Source organism: Eumetopias jubatus, unplaced genomic scaffold (genome assembly GCF_037043125.1).
Source record: "Eumetopias jubatus isolate StellerSeaLion01/CBP00866 unplaced genomic scaffold, mEumJub1_p1.0 scaffold_6, whole genome shotgun sequence".
Classification (NCBI taxonomy): Eukaryota; Metazoa; Chordata; class Mammalia; order Carnivora; family Otariidae; genus Eumetopias; species Eumetopias jubatus.
This window is the reverse complement of record NW_028274812.1, coordinates 36667109-36680315: the sequence shown is the minus strand read 5'-3', so window position 1 is coordinate 36680315 and position 13207 is coordinate 36667109. Positions and strand designations below refer to the sequence as shown.

Below are 13207 nucleotides of genomic sequence, written 5' to 3'. Positions count from 1 at the left end.
GGGTTTTTTTTGCCCTCAAGACATCCAGGAAGAAATCTAAAATAGACCATTAGAAATCTAGATCTAGGGCTTACCGCCATGTACTTCTCATTCCTAGCACTTACCAGAATTGCATGGTTACATTGATGTGTGTGTTTATTTTGTTAATGTCAGTCTTCCCCATAAGCAGGTGGGCTTTCATTTTTGCTTTCCCATAAACCACTCTGTAGCACACATATATAATAGGTGCTTAATAATAATCTGAGTTGTTGAATTAAGATATTGGAAGAGTTGAAATACAGTTTTAATATTATATGTATTTTCTCTTATTTTCTTAGGATGGCTGGCTGTGGTGAAATTGATCATTCGATAAACATGCTTCCTACGAACAGGAAAGCGAATGAGTCCTGTGCGAATACTGCACCTTCTCTAACTGTCCCTGAATGTGCCATTTGTCTGCAAACATGTGTTCACCCAGTCAGTCTGCCTTGTAAGCATGTTTTCTGCTATCTGTGTGTAAAGGGAGCTTCATGGCTTGGAAAGCGATGTGCCCTCTGTCGACAAGAAATTCCTGAAGATTTCCTTGACAAGCCAACCTTATTGTCACCAGAAGAACTCAAGGCTGCGAGTAGAGGAAATGGTGAATATGCATGGTATTATGAAGGAAGAAATGGGTGGTGGCAGTACGATGAGCGCACTAGTAGAGAGCTGGAAGATGCTTTTTCCAAAGGTAAAAAGAGCACTGAAATGTTAATTGCTGGGTTTCTGTATGTTGCTGATCTTGAAAATATGGTTCAATACAGGAGAAATGAACATGGACGTCGCAGGAAGATTAAGCGGGATATAATAGATATACCAAAGAAGGGAGTAGCTGGACTTAGGCTGGACTGTGATGCTAATACTGTAAACCTCGCGCGAGAGAGCTCTGCTGATGGAGCAGACAGTGTCTCCGCACAGAGTGGCGCTTCTTCCGTTCAGCCTCTAGTGTCTTCCGTAAGGCCCCTGACATCAGTAGATGGTCAGTTAACAAGCCCTGCAACACCATCCCCTGATGCAAGCACTTCTCTGGAAGACTCTTTTGCTCATTTGCAACTCGGTGGAGACAGCATAGCTGAAAGGAGTCATAGGGGGGAAGGAGAAGAAGATCATGAGTCGCCATCTTCAGGCAGGCTACCGGCACCAGACGCGTCCACTGAAGAAACCGAATCAGACGCCAGTAGTGATGGTGAGGATGTATCTGCACTTGTTGCACAACACTCCCTGACCCAACAGAGACTTTTGGTCCCTAATGCAAACCAGACAGTATCTGATCTATCAGATCCTGATCGATCAGTAGCAGGGGGTGGGACAGTGAATGCTGGTGTCAGATCTAGAAGGCCTGATGGACAGTGCACAGTAACTGAAGTTTAAATAAAAGTCTTCAGCTCCATGCTCAAAGTTAAAATGGTTATCTGTAAATTTCTGCCCACATAACATTATACTCATCCCTGGTAGTGCATTTTTGGGAGTTCGGGTGGGAAAGGGTATGGGGAGGACAGACCTGTAAATTAAAATGTCTAACATGTCTCTGTTGAGGAATTTATTTAATATAAGGAACTTGGCGTTAATAGTTGAGAGCTGTTTAGTAATAACCCCGTTTTCTTGATGTCTATTTTATAGTTTTTTTAAATTTCTTCAGTTCTTTTGGCCAGCGTGTGTGTATTATCTGTGCATTAACAGTCTTCATCTGACTCTTGCATTGTGTCTTATTTTTCTGCATGGATTGATGTAAAACCATTACTAAAATTTGGCACCTATGAGATGTCTTGTATTGGTTTGAACAGGAAGCTTAATGTGAGAATAGATGGGAATCTGGGATTTTAAAATAGATGAATAACAACTATTAAATAGTAAAGTTACTGAAATGGAAATGTGAAGAAAACAGCCAATAACTCACGTTTCAGAATCTTGTCTGTAACATACTTCATGGCGTTTCCCATAGGCTTTGCTGTCTAGTCCTTGTAGTTTGAGGTTTCTCTTGATCTGCATTTTTCTTTTTGATTACAGAATTTATAATTTAATAAATACTAGAGTTTATCAAAAATAATTTGTCTGTTGTTTGAGTCTGGAAAGAGGATGGAAACATTTTGACATTTGTGGCCAAAGGTCAATAAACAGGTAGTGATTTGAATTGGTTGTATTCAGCTTAGTCACCTGCTCAGGAAAGTTTGATTTTTTTTTTTCAGAGACTATTTAAACAAGCAATTGCATGGAATAAGTATGTATGGAAATAAACCTAAAGCTCGTGAGACTTAAATTTCTTACATAACTGATAGTAGAGACATGTATTTTAGATGTTCATTGCCAGTCTTCATTAGTGGTCTGATACTAATGAATTAAATGGGTAGGCTTATTTTAAACAGCATTAGTAGACACAAATTTACTTTACACAAAATGTAGAATCTGTGGCAAAATAGGAAGTCTTGGGTTAACCTGGTAATCCAGAATTTGGATCTGAAAAATGGTAATGTGAGTTTGTCTTTATATATTTTAATTCAAAACAGTAGGATCATGTTGAAGCATAAGCAAGTTATTTTTAATATGTTTTTCAAATGTGACTTGAATGTTACCATAGCAAATAAAAACTGTCACTACTTTGAAATTATCTTTTAATCTCTTGTTGTGATAGGTTAGAATTGGGAGTTAATTCTTTGACTTACATATTTTTTTTAAAGCCTGGATTATAGAGATGATCATGAAAGTTTGAGTTGTGCATTTGTATTAAGTCTACTTTCAAAATATAGCTAGTTACGGAAAAGAAAGGTTAGCTACTTTAACATATGCAAATGTTACAGGATGCTTCATGAGTCCCTCTGACATCTTAGGAAGTTTTGATGTAAAGTTAAATTTTATTACTACGTAAACAGTAGTACTTACTAGTTCGGAAATCCCACGGCACACACATAATGGCCAATTTTGTAGAGTCAGTAGACTTTCCACATGATGGCTATTGTTTAGTAGAGAGTAAAGAAAACTATTAAAATATCAAATAAGACTCCAGATTTGTAGGAGGGTAAGGTGGGAAGCATTTTTATTCAAAAGAACCATAAAAAAATAAGGACTAAAAGAGCCATTGACCAATTCTTTTTTAAAGATTTATTTTTGATTTATTTTTAAGTAATCTACACCCAGTGTGAGGCTTGAACTCACAACCCCAAGATCAAGAGTCACCTGCTCCATACCAACTGACCCAGCCAGGCGCCTCCTCCCCAAATCTTTACCCCCCAGCTGCTTAAAGCAGAAGAAAATGATTGATCATAGCTTTTCTTATCTTGTCCCTGACCCCTCTCCATTTTTCTTCTTCAGTGCAAGGTTAATTATTTTTGTAAATTATTTCCAGGTAAGACAACACCCCAAGAATAGGTTTTGTGGAAAGGTTTTTCCTTTTAAAAATTGGGGTTGGTTATAGGGTAAGAACTGCTGTGGGAATTGATAACTTTTAAGCCAAAAGTGTGTATTTTAGCTAAATGTTTCAGATTACTTGATAGTATGAGTTCAGCTATTCAAAAAATGATTAAAGTAGCCTTCAAATAATTCAGGCATTTTAACTTTATAAAGGTTAATCATTGGAGTTTTACTTGTAGTACATTGTATTTTTTTAAAACTATTTATTAAACTTTCCCTTTCTAGCAATAGCCTCTTTATTTGCAGGTCCACCCCAAACTGTTCCTACAAGATCTTTTTCAGTCTGTAATGCTTCCTCTAAACAAAGCTCTTTGCCTGAAGAAACAGATCTTTTCAAAGCTCTAATTACTTCCGGTGGCCCTCTGATAAACTGCTTTAGCCACTCTTGTGCCTCTCCCAGACATTCAGTTTCATCTGAAGACTGCAAGACCTCTTCAACCATTCCTATGTTTAAAGCTTTTTTTGAATCCAGTTTGAGGGCCCCACTTAACACTTTGAGAGCCTGCCTACTGCCAATGATTTCAACTAGTCGAGTAGCACCACCCCAGCTTGGTATTATACCCATCTCTTTGTGGACGAATCTGATCTCACTGTCTGCAGTCATTAATCTGCAAAAGAGAAAAGAAAAAACTTCATCTTAACTAAGTGTGATTTAGTTATAAAGTCCTACTCATATCTAATCTGAAATCTCCATAGATCTTTATAGGTAGATTTGTTACATTAAAACCTGAAAGTTCAAAGAATCTGGCTAAGTATACAATTCAATTTACTACACAGTCCTTAATATTTGCCTTTGAAAACTATCAGCATTTTTATTGTGTTTGTTTATCCTTTGCTTTGGCAAATAAGAATTTAGTTTTTATTTTACGCTTATTTCTAGAAGCCCAAATTATCTTTCTAAAGTGAGTGGTGGCCTAATTAGAAAATCTGGATTGAGTGAAAATTCGGGAGTAGGAAATGTTAGGGTCATACTATGGGCAAAAAAAAAAACAAAAACGCATAGTAAAGGTCAATAGTTGTCAGGAAAAAATTGGTTCTTAACCCAGCATCTATACAGTCTTCAAGCAAATATTTACTAAGCACTACCTATGCCAGGTTGTCTAGGTGTGGGACTACAGTAATGACCAAAATAAAACCCTGGGCTCAGGTGACATTCCTGATAGAAGAAAAAGACACTGAACAATATAGGACCAGTGGTGATAAGTGCTATAGAAAAAATGGGGGGGGGCGCCTGGGTGGCTCAGTCGTTAAGCGTCTGCCTTTGGCTCAGGTCATCATCCCAGGGTCCCGGGATCAAGCCTCGCATCAGGCTCCCTGCTCAGTGGGAAGCCTGCTTCTCCCTCTCCCACTCCCCCTGCTGGTATTCTCTCTCTCTCGCTGTCTCTTTCTCTGTCAAAGAAATAAATAAAATCTTTAAAAAAAAAGAAAAAAAATGGGGCAAGGGACTAGAGAATGAGGAGATGTGTGTTGGGGGTGTTAACTAGTCCTCAGAACAAGCATATGAGGAAGTATAGTAATTCCCCATTTTACAGAGGGAAACTGAAGCCACAGAGACTAAATAAATAGCTCACTCAAAGCCATGCCACCATGGCAGAGCCAGAACTTAAACCCAGGAAGGTTAGCTTATTATGCGTGCTCCCCTCACAGTACACCTAACAGCGAGACTAGGACGGAAACAGGGATGCCATTAAAGCGGACAGTGGCATGGGTTGGACTAACAATAATGATTTCCTATAGCAGGGATGCATTTTTCCAAAGCAAGGTTTTTATGAATAGGGTGATTAAGAAGCAAAGTGGAACAAGGAAGGGGAGTGTTAACATAAATCAGTGGACATAGTAAAAGGCTTCATATTTGCCAGTTAAATATCCATTACACCATTAACAGAATGCACAAAGCTATCCTGTGTAGGAAATACTACCTATGAATTTTATTTTGACTGCATACTTGAATGAGCTTTCACTGTTAAAACCTCTAATTTGGAACAAAGGTCATGTCTGAATTTTAATTTTTTTAAGAAAAAATACAGCTGTCAAACTACTCGCTATGCAAAAGAAGGCCTTATGTTAGTTCTGCTTTCCAAAGTGTAAATGCTCAGCTGCAGGTGTTTTGGTTCTATTAGCACCAAGAACAACAGACTCTTAGTCTTTGACTCTTTAATCAGGAAAAATATTCCAGTAAGTTCTCACAAAAGCCTATTTATTAACCCACTGGGAAAGAACTTTCTCTTCACAGCTGTGAACTCCTACAAGGGAATATCTGCCTCAATTATGAACAATTGCTTTTAGAGGCAAACAGCCATGAAAATAGTAGTTTTCAGTAAATTTAAGTGGGAAGGAAGAAAGAACAAATTTCCTAAGAATCGAATCTAGCCCAAAATTGTGAGAGGAGTACTGCCTTGTTACAATAAACAGAAAACAATGTCAAAAATTAAGAATAGAAATTACAAAAATGTCCAATAGTCTTGGAGATAGGAATACCGTTAATACTGAAAACAGTTCTATAAAACTTTTCACAGCGTAAATTGAGTGTGTCAGTTCTAAATTATATCCTAGAATTGACAGCTGATGTTGGCTCAGAGCTATGCCTACAATACAGAAAAGGATTATATCAAATACATTCACTTAGAATCTGCTTAACATTTAAAAGCTGGTTAAAGCCCAAGATGTGGGGATAGTGTAGATGAGCTTATGACAACAAAAGTTATCTATGTAAGCACACTGATATTTGGAATTCTCTGCTTCTAAAGAATATTTCTATACCATGTATTATTTTTCCTCTGCTGTATTTTACAAGGTCAAGTATGCTTTTTGGAATCATATTTTACAACTCTAACAAATCTTGAGGAAATCTTTGTAAAAACTACCTGTTGTGATCAAACTCTGACATCCATTTTTTACATATCATCCCTAGGGTGTGTTTGTGTACTGATACACATTTAATATACATTAGCAAATACTACCAAAAAATTTATTAATGACAAAAGAACACAAGGTAGTTTAACAATGAGAGAAATATGGAACATTCAGATGGTAACCTTTCACGAAACTATTAATCTAAAAATTAAAATTTAAATATAAAATTTTAAATGTTGATAACCATAATCTACAAAGAAAATGTCCAATATCCAAAAATAGAAACAGCTTCCTGATAGACCTTCCAGGATTATACACTAACTACTTCTAGAATTTAGATGCAGGTATACCACCTGTAATGTAATTTATTGCAAGTGATTATACAGAAAACTGGAAGACCTAAATCTTAAAATTCTGAAGATTTAACAGCAAACTCAATTTATAGAATGATGTTAAACTCCCTTATTTTGACAAGTAAAAGATTTATAAGTATCTTCTCCTTATCAATATAATTATTATTGGCAATGTTTGAAATCTAACAGATTTCAGAATTCCAAATATCAGTGTGCTTACATAGATAATAACTTGTTGTCATAAGCTCATCTATACTATCCCCACATCTTAGGCTTTAACCAGCTTTTAAATGTTAAGCAGATTCTAAGTGAATGTATTTCTGACAATCCTTTTAGAGAGGGGATGAGGAAATTAATCAAATATCGATACACTCCTCATCACTGCGTGGATGCAAAAGTAAACCACCCGTAGTAAAAAGTATCACCTTTGACAGGTGTTGCAAAGTCAGTGATGATACCTCAAAGGACTGTTCGGTGTGCTAGTACTTTCTAATAAGTTAGCTATAAGTTGCAGGTCTTTGAACAAATGTATTCAAGAAGAACTATTTTTAAAGATTTTAAATATTAGAGAGAGCAAGCTCATGCAAGCGTGGGGAGGGGCAGAGGCAGAGGGACAGAGAGAGAGAGAATCTCAAGCGGACTCCCTGATGGGCATGGAGCCTGAGGCCAGAACAACCCGGGGATCATGACCTGAGCCGAAACCAAGAGTCGGACCCTCAACTGACTGAGCCACTGAGGCGCCCCCAAGAAAAACAATTTTATAACAATTATCAAGTTTTGCTTAAAAAGGAAGTTTTTTAAGTAAAAGTTAGAAAGGGTTTTTTGGGATGGCTCAGTCGTTAGGCATCTGCCTTCGGCTCGGGTCATGATCCCAGGGCCCTGGGATCGAGCCCCGCATCAGGATCCCTGCTCTGCGGGAAGCCTGCTTCTCTCTGCCTCTGCCTCTGCCTCTGCTTATGTTCCCTCTCTCGCTGTGTCTCTCTCTGTCAAACAAATAAAATCTTAAAAAAAAAGGGGGGTTAAATTTTTTATTTTTAAGTAAAAGTACTTTTAGTGAACTCAGTTAATAAAGAATTGGGAAACCAATAATTATGTTGGGAGACAGTAAGGCTTGAATGCGAAGCGCACAGACTTGAACCGGACTGCCTGGCTCTGCCGCTGGACTGGCTGCGCACCACACCCGGGAAAATACAGCAAAGAAAGAGACACACGGTACAAAGGGGATGAGAAAGATTAAACTACTTAACATCCCTGGGCTTCAGTATGCTTGTTTATAAAATAGATGTAATAGCACTGATGCCACAGAATTATGAATATTAAATGAGTTAAAATATGAAAGGTGCTTAGAATATATTTGCCACAATTCGTTTAAGTAGAAGAAATCTTAGAGGGATTGCATCTGTGTATGTTTAAAAAAAAAAGTCTGTGAAATCTGCCTCAGCCACATCCACAGGAGAGCAAAGTATTCTACTTTTATTTGGAATACAAAAGTTGTATACATTTTGTAGCCTCACAGCGCCTGACCCCTATTAAACTATGTATACTAGCTTGTATGAAGTTGGTTGCGTTGATAGGTGGGTCACTACAAGTAACAGTAGTGTTTCTGCTAGAAAAGTAGTATAAAGTTGTTTCCTGGACTGGGGCGCGTGGGTGGCTCAGTCGTTGGGCATCTGCCTAAAAAGTTGTTTCCTGGACTAAAATGACTTGATCCTTAAAGTACTGAAAGTAAAAGAACTATACTTACACTGGGAAGCCCAATAAACGATGGTATACTATATCATTCCTCAATATCTGTTAACAGAGACTACAGAATATATACAATTCTTATTTACAAGTAAAGGTAGAAATAATACCGTGTTCTATAGATAAGGCTGAAACAGAAGATCCCAAGTTGATTTAAAAAAAAAAATAGACATATATCTAAGATTAACTTAAGGAATATTGTGTGATATAAGTACAAGCATAAATATTTTTAAATTTTAAAGAAAGCATTCATGTTACAAATTAAGTAATACACTGTCATAAATCTAAAGTTTGGAATCATTGATTTAAATAAATTTTAGTCTACGGCCAGAAACTGCTAGTCCTTTTACAGTACATGTTAAGAGCCAAAGACAACAAAACAAATTGTGATGACATGAGGAAATACATTATATAAAAAGTATATAATTAGCAAGAGCATCTCTGATCACAAACAATGCTTTTAAATCATGCTTGAACATCAGCACTGATTTGTTTGCACATGTACTTTCCTGGCACCTTCTCCCTCCTGCTTTCTACCTGACATCGCACCCCACGACAAATTATGAAAAAGAGAAGGCAAGAACTGACAGATTCTCTCCATAATATCCCCCATAATCTACTCTGAGAGTAGATTTCCTACTCTTAAGTGAATGGCCTCATGAGGCTCCATTTATTCTATACAGAGACTGCCTGAATAAGGAAGTAGATGGTTGAATGAGTGAACTTTTGTATTCGTGTATGGAAGGGGGTGATGGTAGAATGAGGGAAGAGCAGATGGGAAAATGGGGATATCAACTCTGATTTTAATATTCAGTTAGTAAGCCTGCTCAGAGGTGAATTTTCTTGATATTACAGGATCTAAAGTAAGAATTTCCACATAATATGGTGGTAACTGCAAAACAAGCCAACATAGGCAATGTGATTGCTTTCCTGAGGTGGACATCTCATATTCAGAGAACAGGCACTACCATATCAGAAATGAAATTTGCTTTTTAATTACTCTGAGATCTGGGAATATGTGTGTGTCTGTGTCTATGTGTGCGCACACACAAGCATGCACATTTGTCTCTGTGCAAGTGTATGTTTTATATATAGATATTTTCCATTTTATTTATAAACAAAGTTCATATTTTAAGAAAAGGGCTACCTATAGTAGCTCCCTTGGGATAAGCATGCTTACAGCTCCCTTTCTTTGCAATATACCTTGGACTAATGGGTAGCAGCTGGAAATGCTAATACCTGGGGCTAAAGGTTATTATTTAGATTCATGAAAACAGTGTTAAAGAATGGAAACAAATTAGACAGGCAGACTCTAAATTGCACAGTTGAGAATTTTATTTCATAAGGCTGATGGGAGGAATAAAAATGTGTTTTTCATCCTGTGCATAAAGAGCTAAATCCTTGATCTTCCAAAGAAAAACAGGAAAAGAAAATGCAAACAATTCACACACACACACACACACACACACACACTGAACATGAAAATTTATACGTTACCAACAACCTTAAAAAGGCAAATTAAAAGTTAATTTTTGGTTATCAAAATTAGAAAAGCAGCTTTAAAAGATTATACTCATTAAAAGACAGGATGCTCTCAAATAGATACCATCTACTGCTGGTATTAGTATAAAGTGGCAGAATCTTTCCTGAAGGATAACTTGGCATTATGTATGAAAAACTTTGAACATTTTCATATCCTTTGATTAAGTACTTGAACTATTTACAGGATTTATTCTAAAGAAATAATCTGAAATGTACTAAAGTCTTATATAAGACAGTTATCACAGCATTAATCATAATAGAGAAAAACTGGAAACAACCAAAGGAGGATACTTTAGTACATCCATACTGATGGAATATTTTATGCTTATTAAATTCATGTTTTCAAGTATATTTAAATATACTGCAAGACTGCTTTCCTTTCTTGGATCTCTAGAGATCGATCCACTTCCAAACTTTTTCAGATTGTTGGCAGAATTAAGTTCCATGCGATTTTAGAACTGAGGTCCCTGTTTCTGTGCTGGCTTTCAATTGGGGAGTTGTTATCTTCTAAAGGCCACCTGCATTCCTTAGTTTGAAGTCCCTTTCTCCACTCTGGAAGCCTCACGCCTCTAATCTCTCTCACTTCCCATTCTGCCTCATGTCTTTATTTCTTAAAGGCTCATGTGATTAGACTGGGTCCACCCAGATAATCCAGGATGATCTCCCCGTTTTCAACTTCAGAACCTTAATTACATTGGCAAGGTCCCTTTTGCCAAAAGTTATTACAGTTGACCCTTGAACAACACGGGCGTTAGGGGCACTGACCCCATGCATAGGAGGTTCCCCCTGCCAACATAGTCGATTAACACATATTTTGTATATGTATTATATACTATATTTTTACAAAAAAGTAAGCTAGAGACAAGAAAATATTTAGAAAACCGTAAGGAAGAGTAAATACATTTACAGTCCTGTAAAAAATCCGGGTATAAGTAGACCCATGCAGTACAAACCTGTGCTGTTCCAGGGTCAACTTATAACAAGTTCTGAGGAAGAACAGAATGTGAGCAGACATCTTTGGGGGGCCATTGTTCTGTCTACCACATCACCTAAAAGCATAATGGAAGTACCTAAGCTTGATTTTCCTTTCATTCCACTGTGCTATTAATTTTCCTGCACTACAGCAGCTAGCTCCCACTACCACCATCACCCCCTTTTCACCTTTCACCTTCTAGATAACTGCTGGCTAGCTATTCAAGGATTCTTTTTGTTCTATTGTTTTAGTTGTTAGTAAGTAAAGACTTCATGGGGAAAACAATCTCCATTAGGAAGAAAAAATGAGTTTTTGCTGGAACTATAGCATTATTACTCTTAGGTGAATGTTAAAAGCATTCCTCAAAACCTGTTGAGGAATCCAGATTTCATTAAGTGTAGACCCTAGACCTGCATAGTTCCAGAACCCCAAACAAGACAGAATATAAGGGCATGATTGGTCCCCTGCTGTGCTGTCACTTTAAAGAATAACATGGGTATAGAAATCTAATTAAGGCCTGACTGAATGTGAATAAAAGGTATGTATCATAGTTGGTGGAATTAATGTATTCTGTTAAGAACTTTCCTAATTACAAAATATTTCAAGTACACAGAAAATAACATACTCACGTGCCCACTACCCAGATTTTACAGATGTTAACATTTTGCCACATTTATTTCTGAACTCTATTCTCATCCCTTTTCCTTCTCTTTCTGACTTCTTTCTGTCTCCAGTGGCAGCTAATATCCTGAAGTTAGAATCATTTCCATGCATGATTTAACTTTTAATAAATATTCTATACTCAAATAGTAAACTTCTGCATGAAGTAATAATATTTCAGTTTTATGTCTAGTATCACAAAAGACAGTGTACCCTGACTGCCAACACTGGTCTTAAATTGTTCAATATTTGGCAGGTAATTTCTATATTGAAAATGAATTCATCAGACTATCACAGTATGATGACATGAACCATTAAGATAATTCAATTAACCCTGTCTACTCTGATTTATCACTTCCACTGTTGAAGGACCTTTAGGGTTATTTCCTGTTTTGGGCTATTATGAATGGTGCCACTATGAACATTCTAGGACCTGTCTGTAGATTAACATCTGTATGCATTTCTATTGGATTTATACTATATTAAGGGTTTTTTTAATTAATTAAATTCAATTTAGTTAACATATAATGTGTTATTAGTTTCAGGGGTAGAATTTAGTGATTCATCTGTTGCATATAACACCCAGTGTGCATTACATCAAGTGCTCTCCTTAATGCCCATCACCCAATTACCCCATCCGCATACACCCCTCCCCTTTAGCAACCCTCAGTTTGTTTCCTAGAGCTAAGAGTCTCTTATAATTTGCCTCCCTCTTTGTTTTTATCTTATTTTATTTTTCCTTCCCTTCCCCTATGTTCATCTGTTTTGTTTCTTAAATTCCACATATGAGTGAAATCATATGGTATTTGTCTTTCTTGGACTGACTTATTTCGCTTAGCATAATATCCTCTAGTTCTATCCACGTTGTTGCAAATGGCCAGATTTCATTCTTTTTGATGGTTCGGTAATATTCTATTATATATATCATACACACACACACACACACACACACACACATATACACACCACCTCCCACATCTTCTTTATCTATTCATCTGTTGATGGACATCCAGGCTCTTTCCATATTTTGGCTATTGTGGACATTACTCCTCTAAACACCGGGGTGCATGTGCCCCTTCGAATCACTTTGTGTATCCTTTGGAGAAATACCAAGTAATACAATTGCTGGGTCACAGGATAGTTCTACTTTTAACATTTTGAGGAACTGCCATAATGTTTTCTAAAGTGGCTGCACAGCTTGCATTCCCACCAACAGTGCAAGAGAAGGTTTCCCTTTCTCTGCAACCTCACTAACACCTGTTGTTTCCTGACTTGTTAATTTTAGCCATTATGACTGGTGTGAGGTGATATCTTATTGCGGTTTTGATTTGTATTTCCCTGATGCCAAGTGATGTGGAGCATTTTTTCATGTCTGTTGGCCATTTGGATGTCTTCTTTGCAGAAATGTCTGTTCATGTCTTCTGTCCATTTTTTTTAATTTTTTTATTGTTATGTTAATCACCATACATTAGTTTTTGATGTAGTGTTCCATGATTCATTGTTTGTGCATAACACCCAGTGCTCCAGGCAGAATGTGCCCTCTTTAATACCCATCACCAGGCTGACCCATTCCCCCACCCTCCTCCCCTCTAGAACCCTCAGTTTGTTTTTCAGAGTCCATCGTCTCTCATGGTTCGTCTCCCCCTCCGACTTACTCCCC

General features: G+C 37.2%; 2 protein-coding genes across 4 annotated transcripts in view; one reads left to right on the top strand and one right to left on the bottom strand.

Moving 5' to 3' along the window:
• Window positions 1-13207, top strand: part of RNF146 (ring finger protein 146) — a 71975-nt gene that overhangs the window by 16580 nt on the left and 42188 nt on the right. Inside the window, exon 3 of one of the 2 annotated variants that reach the window (XM_028117058.2) lies at window positions 318-2562. The exons of the other annotated variant lie outside the window; for it this stretch is intronic. Within the exon in view, the coding sequence (XP_027972859.1) occupies window positions 318-1389 (1072 nt within the window). The 3' untranslated portion in view covers window positions 1390-2562. Of the gene's footprint in view, window positions 1-317; window positions 2563-13207 lie in introns of those variants that run through there. 2 annotated transcript variants of the gene reach the window in all.
• ECHDC1 (ethylmalonyl-CoA decarboxylase 1) overlaps window positions 3100-13207 on the bottom strand; it is a 59267-nt gene continuing 49159 nt past the window's right edge. For both annotated transcript variants that reach the window (XM_028117013.2, XM_028117014.2), the window contains exon 6: window positions 3100-4031. In XM_028117013.2, coding sequence (XP_027972814.1) covers window positions 3623-4031 — 409 coding nt within the window. In that variant the 3' untranslated portion in view covers window positions 3100-3622. The remainder of the gene's footprint in view (window positions 4032-13207) is intronic.